This window comes from Argopecten irradians, chromosome 6, assembly GCF_041381155.1.
Source record: "Argopecten irradians isolate NY chromosome 6, Ai_NY, whole genome shotgun sequence".
NCBI lineage: Eukaryota > Metazoa > Mollusca > Bivalvia > Pectinida > Pectinidae > Argopecten > Argopecten irradians.
The window spans coordinates 11,179,714-11,198,384 of record NC_091139.1 but is presented as its reverse complement, the minus strand read 5'-3'; the positions used below and the strand labels follow the sequence as shown (position 1 = coordinate 11,198,384).

Below are 18,671 nucleotides of genomic sequence, written 5' to 3'. Positions count from 1 at the left end.
GATTTGATTATATAACCCTGAGTTATTCAACACGTAGGAAACTAGTTACTTTACACATAGGAGATGAACTAAGCGTAACCAGACATCTTTGATACAGATAGTTTTTAAAGATAAGTCAATTTACATTTTTTTCTTAATATCATATTAATAGACAGGTTCATTTAAAGACTTGATAGACTTGGAAAATAAAGAAAAGTCGCGATACCCGGAGAAGACTAACCGATCGACATTGTAGATCGGTACCAACATCTGCCCCACGATGGTTTCGAACTAGCAAACCAAAAAAATTAGGGATTTGCAGAGAATACAGGGAGCGTTCGTCAATGGCGCCGCGGCCTCTTTCATAATACAACATCATCAATATGCAGACATACACTATGTATAGTAACCACTTAAATTTATCGGTACCTACACAGAAATATTAAATCAAAATCAATTTATAATATACGATATTAAGTGCTTTTCTGAAAATACTACAATGCTCTCTAAATAATTACAATGAACTTGGATAGCAGTCTATTTACTAGGATCAGTATTTTCGTCGATGGTGTGGCTGGTTACTGGACGGCGCTGTCAATCTGCTGGGTATGTGCATTTACATGCTGCTATATGGTGTTTGAAGGCTGTAGCTTTTTCCGGATGCTTCATTTAGTGTATTGAGTGTCTGTATATTTTAGTCCGCTATCGTCCTTGGGAATCGTTACTTAATTACGCCATTGCATGCTTCCATCTACTGATACTGCAAAACGTAACACACAAACACGTGCTAGACTTCATCAAGTAAACCGCCTTTATTTGGCTTTAATGTTTGCACCAAACCCACATTATTTTATCAATTTTAGCAGACAGTCTGCAAGCTGAATTTAATGGAGCCCCCATTGATTTCCTCTTAATCGTTTTTAACTTATATAACACTATTACCAGCTTACTTTCGAGACTCACATTGACTAAGAAATGTCTTATTTTCAAACAAGACATACGTATATCTAGTTACATCCTCAAGCGCACAATTAGGTCCCGGATCATATGAAATAGTATACAGTCAAACAAGGTTATCACCTTCATATAGGCATAATTCGTTATACCAATATAACAAATATTTTATCCCGTCTTTTCATAATACAAAGTCATCACCCTTCCCGGGTAGGTATCGATTGTAACGTCATTGTTTTGTGAGGAAACCTAACTGTTTTTCTGATTAATGTGATGTTAAGCTCGGAAACACATGGCGTCACAATCAGGACCTTCCCGCAAGGGCAGATCATTCTTTATTATGCAAAACTGGAATGGGAACCTTGATTTGGAATAGAAATAACTCGTAATAATAATAAGTTCATAGTAAGCGAGTTCGTGATGAACGTTTTTTACTGTATCTATATGGTTGAAAACAAGGACTGGAACAAAAAAAAACTGTCTTTTGCACTGAGATTGTATATAGAAGCAAAATGTGAAATATAAAAAAAAGATCTACCATATAATATATAAATCAATATGTGATGTCAGTAATTGTGAATTACTGCACAAGACTTCGCATTAAGTCAATAACATCGCCATACACATAGCTTTATTCATGCTGTGTTTCTTTCAATTTTAATTGAAAACGAGTTCATGTCAAGCTTATCCTCCCGATAGCTGTCAGTGGCAGACATCTTATAGATTTCTGTCTTGTCAGAACGTGAGAATACCATTAAAGACACTACAGAATTGTCAATAGTATGAAGGTCATGGCACAAACAGGGTTATTTAATACAAGTAGTTTATTGTGCGTTCGACTTGTAAAGAATATCAGAAACTTAGACGCTGGCAAGGGGCAATGAAACAAGAATAGAAGGGAACGTGTGATAGAAGAAGAAGAAGAAGAAGAAGATGATGATGATGATGATGATAATGAAGAAGAAGAAGTAGAAGTTGAAGAAGATGAATAGGAGGATAATAAGAAGAACAAGAAGGCGAGGAAAAAAGCAAAGTAAGAATAAGATATGAAAATGCCAACGGCATATCAATTGAAAACGAATGCTTGGTACGGATGATGCATGAAAAAGAAATCTAAGACCAAGAAAAAAAAATTACAAAGAAAGGAGTAAAAATAGATTTAAATACCAACACGAGAATGACAGAATACCAAGCAAGACGTACTTGAATATGTTTCCGAGCACTAACAAACCATTATCAAACCAATAAACAAGTGTTTCTCAAACAAAGAATCAGAATAAAGCATCCGCGTGATCACGTTTTGTGTTATTTATAACTTTAAATGATAGACACGGAATTACACCCAATGGGAGTATTGGATTTGATATAGTGACGTAGTCTTTGTGGCTTCTACATAGACAAACGATTGTACCGGCTTCTTTCACAGAACTAACGAAGCAAGGGAATCCAATACATACAATCGAATTTTTGTCATATTTTTTCTAACGATTGAGTTCATAATATATAAATATATAGAGCAAAGAAATAAACTTTCTACAATTTAATTTACGAGTTGAGATTGCTAAGGTTTGATCAGAGTTTGCATTATAGATAAAGATAAGCATATTTAAATATTATTTGATTAACAACACCAGTTGTTCATTACTGCTTTATTTTTGTACCAAACATAATGATTGCACACATGTACGTTACATATGTACGTACACATTAGACGTACTTTTTAAGTCGGTTGAATAAAACATTTGCACTGTGAAAATAAAGACACAGTTGGGTTTTTTTTTTAAATTCCACGTGGTGTTACACGAATGATAAAAAATGATTATTGACTTGAATTCATTTTTCTCAGATATTCAATAAAACCTGACGTGAAAGAACAATCCGAACTGATGTCGCAGTTATAATTTTGGGCGTCTTAAAATGTAATGAATATATACCAACGATTGAAATAAAGAGCTTTGTTCCTAATCCCAAAAAAGCATCTGTGACGTTGTAATAGAACCAAAAATAGTATATGTGACGTTATACAAGAAAAAAATGTGACGTTACGATGGTTTCATAATGAAAGAAGAATTTTCAAGTTGTTTTACTATCCTTACTAGAAAATATATATGAAAAAATATCCGTCAAGTATGACTGCATAGTGTTAAAACCGAATATATAACATTCAAGAAAAATGATTTGTCAAATAATTTAAACAAACTAAAATTGATGGACCAGTTATTCAATTTTTACATATCAATAAACAAAATATATATATTTCGACTTGTGATAAACTTGAATAATAATTTATTCAATTGAAATATACTTATAGTTACTATTATATAGATTTTGTTTTGAATTCCTAGAAACATTCCGATTTAAATCCTTGTATTAACACTACATTGACGTACATTGTATCTAAGCCGGGGTAGATACAATGTACATTTTGTACTTACAGCCTTGAGTGAAGGCCAACAGTAATAACGGATACAAATAGAAACCGATTAGTTCAGCTTTGAAACGTATCGATTTGATTCTCTATTATATCACATAATACACACAGCACATTAACACGCGTCTATTTATTGGAAAATTAAGTGGAGACATGTATTGTGGATATATTCTATCAAAATACGACATCCATTGATTAAACCTATAAAACAACGATGAGTCAAAATCGATTTGTTTAGTTTTGTTGAACTGATCTCACGCCCAAATGAAATTGTAACATTTCTTGATAGCAGGATAACAAGTATTGTTAGCTTACACAATATTTAGGAAAATAAAATCATGAGTAAAATTGCAAGATAAATACGACATTAATAATAAATCTGATTTAAACAAATACTTTACAAAGTTGATAGACATCAAATGGATAATTTATCAGAAGAAAAACTTCAATGATATTGGTTCACATCAGTTATTTGAAATAAGATTGTCTTTATTAAGCTGAATCACAATTGGACTATTTCCACAAATGAGATGACCTCAACTCACGTTCGGTGTGTATTCACCACCACACATCACACGACAAGCTCTTCTTCGATCTTTCATTTCAATATGATTCATAAAGAGCTGTTCACAGTCTCCGTCCAGACATGCGAATTGAATGACAGCCACCAGATACCGCTGTGGTACTCTTTATCGCTGTTATTGACAGCTTGGATGATCTAAGGGGAGGGGTCACAAGATGAACTGCTCCCTTCTGGGGGAAGGGTTCAAACCATATCATGTACGACAGCTTTTAATGCTTAATGTAATTGAACAATGCTTAGCTAGTCCATCGGACAAGATGTCATTTGGGCCATGACTGCAATAAACAGACGCAGTCTTAGTTTATGTTTCACTATGTATGAAGGGTTTATATAAAGTACAATGTATACAGTGGAACCTGTCTAAGCGACTAATTTTGAATAACGGCCACCTGCTAATAACACAGGGACCTGGCACGACTTTTTTAAACTAACAGTATACATATATATATATTATAGTATCAAGGGTATGAACTCGGCGGTAGAGAAAAACGGACCTATTTTTTTAAAACCGTGATTATTTTAATAAATGGGTTCTACACAACATTGACGGATATCTTATCTTAGAGAGAAATAAATTATCTTTCCATTGAGTGCTTGATGAACAAAATTGGCCAAGTATTGACGAAGTTATGGCTTGATGAATCGGGAAATTTACGAAAAATATGCTAGGTAGACATTTCCCTGTCCGGTCGAAATGTCGTCTCGGCTCTAATGGGCACCTCAAAAACCAAGCCAAAATCACAAAATTTACGCTTGTGGTGGTAATTAACAGTATCCATAACTGTGTTCATCCACAATCTCCTTTGGAGGTGTCATGACCCGTACTTTGTAGAAACCACATTGAAACATCGTGTAGCTCACTTACTTTAACCGTCACCGCCATGTTCATTTGTTTTTCGGAACGCTTCTCGAGTTTACCGACAAGCACAACATAACATAATTTGCATAATGTAGTCACTTTATGTAAAGTCGAGAAGCGTTCCGAGAGAAAAATGAACATGGCGGTGACGGTTAAAGTAAGTGAGCTACACGATGTTTAAATGGAGTTTCTACAAAGTACGGGTCATGACAACTCCAAAGGAGATTGTGGATGATCACAGTTATGGATACTGTTTACCACCACAAGCGTAAATTTTGTGATTTTGGCTTGGTTTTTGAGGTACCCATTAGAGCCGAGACGACATTTCGACCGGACAGGGAAATGTCTACCTAGCATATTTTTCGTAAATTTCCCGATTCATCAAGTCATAACTTCGTCAATACTTGGCCAATTTTGTTCATCAAACACTCAATGGAAAGATAAATTATTTCTCTTTAAGGTAAGATATCTGTCAATGTTGTATAGAACCCATTTATTAAAATAATCACGGTTTTTAAAAAATAGGTCCGTTTTTCTCGACCGCCGAGTTCATACCCTTGATACTATAATATATATATGTATACTATTGGTTAAAAATTTTCGTGCCAGGTCCCTGTGGCTAATAAGACCACATTTTCATATCTCAAATATTTACTTACAATACAATCCGGTATGTGTATAACAAGGGTAATACACTCGTGTCGCCTGAGGCTGCCTCGGCAAGCCTCGGGTTGCTTCAGCTTTGTTGATGTATAATGGTATAACTTCAAAAAGTTTCCTTATCAGAGCTATCTACCTGACATCTTAAATCCACAATCTAGCAAGATTTAGCACCAACAAAAACGGTATTTTTCAAGTTTGAAAGCTGTAAAACCTGTCTAAGCGACAATCTCCGTATACAAACATTTCAACATAATTCGACATGTGTAGAAAGTCTACTCCCTTTCGACAGGACTGGCTGAAACTGTACATTTGAAATTAATTCAAAACTTTCAAACTCAGATATAAATCTACTAGAGATCCATTATGTAGACCAAAGGAACCATATCTAGAACAATGGCCGACCAGAGATACGTAATGATAATAAATTAAACTTAACAGTACTTCCGTGAATTGCAGGAGTTCATCAATATAAAAAAATCTTTGGTCCAAAACTTAATATAAGGATTAGAAGACATGAATAGATAATAAGTACGTTGTATTGTAAATACATATTGATCTATGGAAAATCTTAAAGAATTATTATTCATTAAACAAACAAAAAATAGTAGTAGCGCCTCTAGTCAAATCTTTTTATAGCCAATTCAAATGACGGTATTCAAATTACTTCAAGACATTATAGAAATAACGGTGCCATAAGAACAAGTATTGATTTGATTATATTTTAGGTTGAGTTTTCCGACGTAGGACTTTGACCTTTCTTGATACACGTTTTATTGAGTAAAGCAAGTTTATTATGCCTTGTGGCAAAAAGGGTTACTTTAAGTAATGCCATGGAGAAAGAGGTGAAGAAAGGGTATGTGTCTGCAAAAGAACTGAACACATAATCATTTCCTTTCATAATATAATACTTTTTTAGGAGAAAGACGGAACGGCGATGAAAATATTCCTACACGACTCGTTATACATGGTAAAGCCTTTTCATGTCGTTTTCATAGATGCGGGTTGAAATGATAAAGAGCTCCACTGTATTACAAGGCTTCTGACATCGTTAACAAGGAATTATTTGAAATGAGCTAGAGAGGTATATGCTCCATCACAAAATGTTAGGATTCACATTCAAATCCAAGCATGTCCTTAAAAAGCGATCTAACTGCAATTTTCAAGGTCATATAATAGACTGGGTCGGTCGATATGGGCAAAGCGCTATAGGCCGTTAATTAAATCTACGCCGTTTATAACCCTCACGGGCCCACATCGCGTTCGATTACGTCAACCCCGAATCCAGTATATCACCACGGAAATGTTCCAAACGTTCGTTCTGCCATGCCGTGATTCGTATCGAACGGACCGCGGATACATTTTCTAATCACACATACTGTAAGACTACTATTACGATGTAAGGACATACTATACTTCTGAAAACGCATACAAAGAATGGGGGACAGTCTCCAAACCAGACAAAGCAATCATTTACTACTGATAAAATATCTCAGGACGAGATGTAATCAGCTATTCTCTAGTTATATCAATGTTGGGGTCTGATCACGTCATGACTGGAAAACTTGATCCTGCATATGTAAGCAGTATGAGATCCCACATTACAATATTTTACTGACATTTGTAATCCCGTACAGCTTTCGAGAGGATCAAAAGTTGGCTGCATATGTATTAGTGTCTAACACAAGCGCAAATCATGCGGTATAATGTACATTTTGCGATCTTTGGACAAATTGTGCGTTTATGAAAACATGTCCGGAACATTTACCGGGAAGCATTTATTGTGTTGACTGTAGCTGCTTTCAAACAATAGAAAGGTAGATATACCATCGAATGGTATTGATTGAGGTCAAAGTACCAAAATGAAACAGGGCTTTAAATAAGAAATTTAATCATCAAAATTGGAAATGAATTTCCTTTTGAAATAACCTTAGCAAAAAGCGTTAAGCTTGATTTCTGATAATCGAATGCGTGAATCTGCTTATAGTTGTTGAATAATGAATCAAGTATTGCTTAATTCAATTTAAGATAACCTTACACTTACAGTTTTGACAGTACAAAGATTGCAACCACTTCAACCAGAACCCGGATGTTCAAAAGGTGATTAGCTTAATTCCATTGTGGAATTTCCATTTCGGTTTGCTGCAAAACCTGTGATTATATCTTCCCCAATGTTTGCAAGTGAAAACATGGAGTACGACATAAATTATCAGAGCAAAAGTGCAAATGGTGTTTTAAAACAGTGATGAAATTGGTTACCTTTAGAGCAACTGGGCTCTTGAGACAAATTCTTACTAAAGTCAAAAAAGTCTATTAGTTGCATTAGGAGAAGAAACTTTTATTTTGACTTGAGTCTGCAGTTTTGTTTTGGGAAATCTGATCCTAGTCTTTACACCTATAACATACCCAGACGTGAGACAAACCTTTTACTACCAATATCACTTTTTATAGTTTGCCTAGACCATGTAACGCCACCCTGGAGTTAATATTACATCACTAGGGCTGAAATACTGGATTTATTTTCGTCACAATCACATTTAAGTCTAGACAAACAACACATGTTGCACCAACACCTCCCTATGTTAACGATACACGATAATGTCATTTTCAAGGTTTGGGGTTCTAATGCGACCGTCCGTTCATTGATGAATATAAGACTCTTTCATATGAAGATATGAAGGATAGGGATATTCTACCCGAGGGTCACAAAATGTAGTAAAACCCGAGGGGGTTTTGCAACATTTTGTGATCCCGAGGGTAGAATATCCCTATCCTTCATATCCACTTATGAAAGAGTATTTTTCTTTCATACCTCGACGATTTATTGTAATTTTACAACTATAACATCCACGATTGGAAGTCAATTTCCATACATGAAAATTACGTGATATTTTCAACACAAATTCCGTTGCTTGCATCTTTTATAGTAAAACCAGTTAATTTTGTGAAAAAATGTTAAAATTTTACCGAGGAAATAGAGATTTTGTTGACGCCATGACGTCACGAGGCTTTATTGCATGGGTAGCCATGCAAAACAGCCTCAGGTGACATGAGTATATTGCCCTAGACCAGCCAGTATTACACGTGTAGGTATGAAAGAATATAACTTATCCCATATTAACAATTATGAATCTGGGTAATATGAGTTTGTGATGTCTTCTTTTTTCAATGTGTCATTATCTGGTTAACAATACCAACATGGTGACGTACAAATATACAATTTGTAGACATTTGCGTAAATATATTACGATATTGCATTTACTGCTGTCCTGATAAAACTATTCCTTCATCGAATTGCCTACAGTCGGCTATACGAAATTTAAATACGTAGGCAACTAGTAAACCTTGCATGAATGAATTATGAAAAGTTTGTAACGTTGTATAGAGAGTTAAACAAATGATAAATATATAGAAAATGAATTGGTTGATACATCGAAATGAAAATGAAATCTGATACAGAAACGATTATTCACTTCACAATAATGTATCAATACTGTATAAAATAACACGATATTCTGAGCTTGAGTTTGGCTTTCAAAACAGACACTCGAACAATTCACGTCCGTAATAGTATGCATCATTTATCATATTTCTGCTTGTGCAGACAGGGGATATTGATAGGATGTTATATCTGATGACATGACGAGAGGCATGAATCATTCTGGTCCCTCATCACATTGTAGTCTGCCGGCAATACTTAATTACTTACATCATTCCGTGTGATGTAGCGTTATATCGTATACCGAGACAGGTGAATCATATAAAGAGACAATAGTAACCAGAACATAAAAACAATAGATTACCAGGATATAAAGAGAAATGAAAATTATGTCGTAATAGAGACAATAGAATACGATATATAGAGATATGATAATTATGTCGTTATAGAGACAATAGAATACCAGGATATATAGAGATATGATAATTATGTCGTTATAGAGACAATAGAATACCAGGATATACAGATATATGATAATTATGTCGTTATAGAGACAATAGAATACCAGGATATACAGATATATGATAATTATGTCGTTATAGAGACAAAAGAATACCAGGATATACAGATATATGATAATTATGTCGTTATAGAGACAATAGAATACCAGGATATACAGATATATATAATTATGTCGTTATAGAGACAATAGAATACCAGGATATATAGAGATATGATAATTATGTCGTTATAGAGACAATAGAATACCAGGATATATAGAGATATGATAATTATGTCGTTATAGAGACAATAGAATACCATATATAGAGATATGATAATTATGTCGTATAGAGACAATATAATACAGGATCGTATGATAATCAGTCGTTAAAGGACAATAGAATACCAGGATATACAGGATATATGATAATTGTGTCGTTATAGGGACAATATAATACCAGGATATATAGAGATATGATAATTATGTCGTTATAGAGACAATAGAATACCAGGATATACAGAGATATGATAATTATGTCGTTATAGGGACAATATAATACCAGGATATATAGAGATATGATAATTATGTCGTTATAGAGACAATAGAATACCAGGATATACAGATATATGATAATTATGTCGTTATAGAGACAATAGAATACCAGGATATACAGATATATGATAATTATGTCGTTATAGAGACAATAGAATACCAGGATATACAGATATATGATAATTATGTCGTTATAGAGACAAAAGAATACCAGGATATACAGATATATGATAATTATGTCGTTATAGAGACAATAGAATACCAGGATATACAGATATATGATAATTATGTCGTTATAGAGACAATAGAATACCAGGATATACAGATATATGATAATTATGTCGTTATAGAGACAATAGAATACCAGGATATACGGATATATGATAATTATGTCGTTATAGAGACAATAGAATACCAGGATATACAGATATATGATAATTATGTCGTTATAGAGACAATAGAATACCAGGATATACAGATATATGATAATTATGTCGTTATAGAGACAATAGAATACCAGGATATACAGATATATGATAATTATGTCGTTATAGAGACAATAGAATACCAGGATATATAGAGATATGATAATTATGTCGTTATAGAGACAATAGAATACCAGGATATATAGAGATATGATAATTATGTCGTTATAGAGACAATAGAATACCAGGATATATAGAGATATTATATTTATGTCGTTATAGAGACAATAGAGTACTAGGATATATAGAGATATGATAATTATGTCGTTATAGAGACAATAAAATACCAGGATATACAGAGATATGATAATTATGTAGGATATATAGATATATGATAATTATGTCGTTATAGAGACAATAGAATACCAGGATATATAGAGATATGATAATTATATCGTTATAGAGACATTAGAATACCAGGATATATAGAGATATGATAATTATGTAGGATATATAGAGATATGATAATTAGGTTGTTATAGAGACAATAGAATACCAGGATATATAGAGATATGATAATTATGTCGTTATAGAGACAATAAAATACCAGGATATACAGAGATATGATAATTATGTAGGATATATAGAGATATGATAATTAGGTTGTTATAGAGACAATAGAATACCAGGATATATAGAGATATGATAATTAGGTCGTTATAGAGACAATAGAATACCAGGATATATAGAGATATGATAATTAGGTCGTTATAGGGACAATAGAATACCAGGATATATAGAGATATGATAATTAGGTCGTTATAGGGACAATAGAATACCAGGATATATAGAGATATGATAATTATGTCGTTATAGAGACATTAGAATACCAGGATATATAGAGATATGATAATTATGTAGGATATATAGAGATATGATAATTATGTCGTTATAGAGACAAAAGAATACCAGGATATATAGAGATATGATAATTATGTCGTTATAGAGACAATATAATACCAGGATATATCGATAGATGATAATTGTGTCGTTATAGGGACAATAGAATACCAGGATATACAGAGATATGATAATTATGTCGTTATAGAGACAATAGAATACCAGGATATATAGAGATATGATAATTATGTCGTTATAGAGACAATAGAATACCAGGATATATAGAGATATGATAATTATGTCGTTATAGAGACAATATAATACCAGGATATATAGAGATATGATAATTATGTCGTTATAGAGACAATAGATTACCAGGTATATAGAGATACGATAATTATGTCGTTATAGAGACAATAGAATACCAGGATATATAGAGATATTATATTTATGTCGTTATAGAGACAATAGAATACCAGGATATATAGAGATATGATAATTATGTCGTTATAGAGACAATAGAATACCAGGATATATAGAGATATGATAATTATGTCGTTATAGAGACAATAGAATACCAGGATATATAGAGATATGATAATTATGTCGTTATAGAGACAATAGAATACCAGGATATATAGAGATATGATAATTATGTCGTTATAGAGACAATAGAATACCAGGATATATAGAGATATTATATTTATGTCGTTATAGAGACAATAGAATACCAGGATATATAGAGATATGATAATTAGGTCGTTATAGAGACAATAGAATACCAGGATATATAGAGATATGATAATTAGGTCGTTATAGAGACAATAGAATACCAGGATATATAGAGATATGATAATTAGGTCGTTATAGAGACAATAGAATACCAGGATATATAGAGATATTATATTTATGTCATTACAGAGACAAAAGAATACCAGGATATATAGAGATATGATAATTATGTCGTTATAGAGACAATAGAATACCAGGATATATAGAGATACGATAATTATGTCGTTATAGAGACAATAGAATACCAGGATATATAGAGATATTATATTTATGTCGTTATAGAGACAATAGATTACCAGGATATATAGAGATATGATAATTATGTCGTTATAGAGACAATAAAATACCAGGATATACAGAGATATGATAATTATGTAGGATATATAGAGATATGATAATTAGGTCGTTATAGGGACAATAGAATACCAGGATATATAGAGATATGATAATAAGGTCGTTATAGGGACAATAGAATACCAGGATGTAGAGATATTAACTTATAGATGTTAAACGTCATTGATATTCACCCATATTACACCGAATAAACGTGAATCTCAGGGGAAATCACCAACATTGACAAAAGAACAGCGATACTATCAGTAACGAATGCGCTGTAAAACGAGCTAGCTACATTTTAATTTTTCAAGAGTGTGTTCTCACATTGAAATATTCATGTCGCTCACCAAAATATTTCTAAATGCATGTGTCGTGCAATAGCATATATAGCAGGATGAAGAATTTGGCTTAAATAACATGCATTGTAAAAATAATGAAGTTACTACTAAGATGATATTATTATTCCCACTGGTGTTTTCAGATACAGTTCTTTTGGCTTAATTTTCCTGTTTCGTTTCAGGTTTTAGGAGGAAGGAAACTGAAGTACCCTGAGAAAAAACACAGACCTCGCTCAGTATCCTGTCCCATGTGAGTCTAGAAATGCAATTCTAGCGCCAACTCACTAAAGTGAATGTTGTCTGAGGCGTGATTCATCGAAATTTTATGATTGTTTCAATTTGATTTTAATCTTTAATTCATGTGAACGAAGTATGATGTAAAGTTACGTTCATAGTAATATAGTCAGAGTCAGATCTCTCCTTAATGGTTATGGAATCGAGTTATAAAACATCGGTTAAGCTATCAATGCATTTTTCACATGAATAGGTTAACTAGACGGATCTCCCTTACCACTACAACTTGATAACCTCACGCATACAATCAATTGCGTCAGGATGAACAATAAGAGTAAAACCAATAGCAAAATTAGAAATAATAAATAATAAGATTATGTTTTATTATATTAGTTTTGTAGATGAAACTCGTAAATAAATTATAAATTGACACATTTTAGATACATCACTATCACGACGTTTCTTACAGAAGTGAAATTCCCAATGGTGACATCACAAAACAACTGGAGTGTGACGATCGTATTGGATCAGATCAGAAACGAGTCCGGGGAATTGTGGGTATTGATGTCGTGGGTTTATATTTAGACAGCGTTAGAGCTCCTCAGAAAAGTAAAACCTGCACTAACGTCCATCTCTGTATAAAGGCCACTGCTTAAGAAGACCACCTTCCTCCTGATCACAAACGGTCATTGTCACAATCATTGTCAACACAACATGTGCTGTGCATACAGACCACTTTATCTTGGTCCCTTCGGCGGTCATTATTGTCATGTTTGAACGTACATTGCATGTGCACAACATATATTCATAATCAGCATTTTCATATTATAGTAACAAGCAGAATATGAGAATAGGATGTTAATAGAATAAATTATTACCTGGTTTAAATTTGTGAAGGAAATATAATTTGCTTTACGATTAGGTAGATAATTGTGTGTGGAAAGTAATATGTTACGTGAAAACATTATATATTTGAACAGACAAATGAAAGTAATAAATATTGCTCCATATTTATACATGTGCAATATTAAAAAAAGGTTGGTAATGATAAAGTCCCTATGGAATATGTTATACATCACGTTGGATATGATTGTTTATGTGTATGAAAAATTATAATGCGCTACATAATAACAAATAAAGGAGATAGTACAATGTGTCATAAAATGTTGAGTTAGTAGAATGTGCTATAAAATGTTGTGTTAGTAGTACAATGTGCTATAAAATGTTGTGTTAGTACAATGTGTTATAAAATGTTGTGTTAGTACAATGTGCTATAAAATGTTGTGTTAGTACAATGTGCTATAAAATGTTGTGTTAGTACAATGTGTCATAAAATGTTGAGTTAGTACAATGTGCTATAAAATGTTGTGTTAGTACAATGTGCTATAAAATGTTGTGTAGTATGAAGTACAATGTGTTATAAAATGTTGTGTTAGTACAATTGTATATAAAATGTTGTGTTAGTACAATGTGTTATAAAATGTTGTGTTAGTACAATATGCTATAAAATGTTGTGTTAGTACAATGTGCTATGAAATGTTGTGTTAGTACAATGTGTTATAAAATGTTGTGTTAGTACAATATGCTATAAAATGTTGTGTTAGTACAATGTGCTATGAAATGTTGTGTAGTTGTGTTAGTACAATTATTGTTGTGTTAGTACAATATGCTATAAAATGTTGTTAGTACAATGTGCTATGAAATGTTGTGTTAGTACAATGTGTTATAAAATGTTGTGTTAGTACAATGTGCTATGAAATGTTGTGTTAGTACAATGTGTGTTATAAAATTTTGTGTTAGTACAATGTGCTATAAAATGTTGTGTTAGTTCAAATGTGTTCGCACATTTTTTATCAAATGTTGTTAGCACAACGTGTGTAAAATGGTAATCAATGGTTTCGTTGTAATAAATTATAATGTTAAGTCAGACGCAATTTGTGTAGAATAGAAAAATATGATTCCAATGCAATGTGTTATTTAATGGTACGCATAAGTTTCACAATGTTTTATAAAATGGTACATCAATGTGTCATTGCGATTAGCGTAGAATCCCAGATGATATATTTTAACGCAATATATTATATGATTAGCAAATGCAATGTATTATATAAAGGTAAGTCCATATCTCAATACCATGTGTTAGTACAATGTGTTATAACATGATGTATATTGTTACAACCTAGACCAAGTACAAGTATATTATATCAGCAAATAAATGTGCAGTGGGTTATATATAGGGTATCAGTATGTTATATAATGGCAAATCAAGTGTGTAATTACAATATGTTATATCATGGTACGCCACGATGTCAGCAAAGCTTAAAGTGGTGGTCAATGACATCTTTGATATAGGTGTGGTCATAGATGTACTATGATTACGTATACATCTGCACATGGGCAGATCATTATAAGTATATTAAGGTACATGTGTGCACACAGGCGTAATATCATCAATTTTTATGTGTGTATTGACAGGCATATCATTACTGGTATATGCAGTGTGACCATTATTGGTAAATATGGTGTGACCACTATTGGTTTTTATGGTATGACGATTATTGGTATATATGGTATGACTATTATTGGTATATGTGGTATGACCATTATTGGCATATGTGACATGACTATTATTGGTATATGTGGTATGAAGATTATTGGTCTATATGGTGTGCCATTATTTAGTATATGTGGTGTGACCATTATTAGTATATAGGTGGTGTGGCCATTATTGGTATATGGGTGACATGGTAAATGTGGTGTCACCATTATTGGCATATTTGGTGGAACCATCATTGGTATATATGGCATGACCAATTATTGGTATATGGGTTACATGGTATATTTGGTGGAACCATTATTGGTATGTGTGGGGTGACCATTATTGGTATATTTAGTGGAACCATCATTGGTATGTTTAGGTTGACCCTTATTGGTATATGGGTGACATGGTATATTTGGTGGAACCATTATTGGTAAGTGTGGTGTGACCATTATTGGTATATGGGTAACATGGTATATTTGGTGAACCATTATTGGTATATGTGTGGGGTAACCATTATTGGTATATGGGTAACATGGTATATTTGGTGGAACCATTATTGGTATGTGTGGTGTGACCATTATTGGTATATGGGTAACATGGTATATTTGGTGGAACCATCATTGGTATTTGTAGGTTGACCATTATTGGTATATGGGTAACATGGTATATTTGGTTGAACCATTATTGGTATGTGTGGGGTAACCATTATTGGTATATGGGTAACATGGTATATTTGGTGGAACCATTATTGGTATGTGTGGGGTAACCATTATAGGTATATGGGTAACATGGTTTATTTGGTGGAACCATTATTGGTATGTGTGGTGTGACCATTATTGGTATATGGGTAACATGGTATATTTGGTGGAACCATCATTGGTATTTGTAGGTTGACCATTATTGGTATATGGGTAACATGGTATATTTGGTTGAACCATTATTGGTATGTGTGGGGTAACCATTATTGGTATATGGGTAACATGGTATATTTGGTGGAACCATTATTGGTATGTGTGGGGTAACCATTATAGGTATATGGGTAACATGGTTTATTTGGTGGAACCATTATTGGTATGTGTGGTGTGACCATTATTGGTATATGGGTAACATGGTATATTTGGTAGAACCATTATTGGTATATTTGGTAGAACCATTGTTGGTATGTGTAGGGTGACCATTATTGGTATATGTGTACATGGACAGACAGATACGTGAGGGGTATGAATCATCAGTGTAAAGTGTGTGGTGAGCCCTGGAGACTCGTTATACAGATCGATAATCGACATTACCTGTTCGTTCCCGTGTAGAGAGCTGGCGTTGGAGTTTACACTGCTCCTGTTGTAACTCATGTGACAGCGTGTTAAACTTCCGTAACAGTTCTTCCAACTCCGTACTACTACTAGACGGCAGTTGAGGTATAGAATATATAGGGTCATCATCACTCATCCCACCCGCGTAAGTCTCGTAATCTGACGAGAACCCCCGAGAATCTACCTGGCTTCGAGTAGACGGAGGTGCATAAATAACTTCCGAATCAGAATTGTAACACTCAGGGGAACGGCTACGAGGTAATCGGCCATACTTGGCCTTAGAGTGTAACATTTCCCTGAAACCTCCTTGGAATTTCTTGGCCTGGTCGTAGCCTCGGTGTGATATGTAATCCTGAAGGGGCTGACCCCCAGAGTAACTCTCTGACTGGGCAACCCTTTCCACCGTGTCATACGTCATGTTACTTCTCACTGTCAGATTAGGCTGTTGTGTACCAATAGGAATTGCTTTTGAAGGTGACTTGGGGTTTAGTTTTCTTGGCATACCCCCACCATCAGAATACATGTACTTTAGGTAATCCCTATCATTAGCACTGCCGTATTGACTTGGGGATAGAGCGGGGCTGAAATAACTCCCAGCGGCTTCGTACGCCCCGTCCGACATGTACCCCCGGTGTCCGACATAGTGACTCTTACCTCCAGAGTCTACACTCCGGGGTAATGACCCCTCACTCGAATGTTCACTGTCCCCGTCCTCGTTAAGAAGTTTGGCCTCTGCCCTATGTGGACTGATAAATATACTTGCATATTGTGAAGCTGACCTATCAAATCGTGATGTTCGCTTCTGTCCTAAATAATCGGTAGTGTAAGCACCTGAAGAAGAGTAGGGTTCAAATATTTCCGGACACTTCTCGGTCTCTTCCAAAGCGGTGGCGGAAGATGACCGGCCTTTCTTAAGCACCACCACGGGTGGCTGCTCTTCTTGTTCGGTAATAGCTAACGATGGACATGAAGCATTTTTCTTATTGCAAGATTTCTTGGTTCGTATTTTGAGTATTAATTTCTTTGGTATTGACATGAGTATGACTACATCATCAAGAGACATATGACCTACCTCCACTTTGTTTACGGTGAGAATTTCGTCCCCTATATGGAGCAGACCGTTGCTTTCGGCAACAGTACCCATTTGTATCCGAGATATAAACACACCATCTTGCCTATCGATACCGTCCCCCTCACGAATATAAAATCCTAAGGTCTGGCCTGGCCGTTTTTTTATCTCCACAGTTTGGACAAGGTACGAGTTATCCATAGCTATGCTTTTTATTCCCATATCGGGGACACATCCATTGGAGGTAGAGTTATGAGATCTCGATCCATTACTCGACGAGTCCTTGTCTATAATCCCACCGCCATCACCTCCGTACGCGCCGGCAGTCTGTGGACTCTGAGGCCGCTGTCGATGTCGTCTGCTGCTTCTGCTTACAGCGCCACCTGTTAAGCTGACAGCTCGCGCTTTCGTTTGATATAATTTCTCTTCTGTGGAGCGTTTCGTCTGTTTGAGTCTGCCAGTCCCATGTGCCATTGGATCCTCGTCTTCCTGCAAATAGCACAGATATTGAATAGCATTCTGGTTTCTCTATAATACAATACTGTGTTAAGGATTGGGTTAACAGCATATTTTTCGATCAATAACCGGAAGAATGAGCCAGAGGGTCGCAATATCTGCTTTTACCTGGCAAAAGAGTTCCATTCAAGAGGGGGTTATGCTGAGTCGTGCATTGTCTAGCATTGGTCTGACATGGTGGATAGACCACACTCTCTCGTTCTCTTACTCTCACGTAGATAACACCAGTAGCGAGACATGTACGTTAGCG

General features: G+C 34.4%; 1 protein-coding gene across 1 annotated transcript in view; it reads right to left on the bottom strand.

The window, feature by feature from the left end:
• LOC138324972 (rho GTPase-activating protein 100F-like) overlaps nucleotides 1–18,383 on the bottom strand; it is a 52,367-nt gene extending 33,984 nt beyond the window's left edge. Inside the window, exon 1 of the mRNA XM_069270279.1 lies at nucleotides 16,816–18,383. Coding sequence (XP_069126380.1) covers nucleotides 16,816–18,379 — 1,564 coding nt within the window. The 5' untranslated portion in view covers nucleotides 18,380–18,383. The remainder of the gene's footprint in view (nucleotides 1–16,815) is intronic.
• Nucleotides 18,384–18,671: the final 288 nt, after the last annotated feature.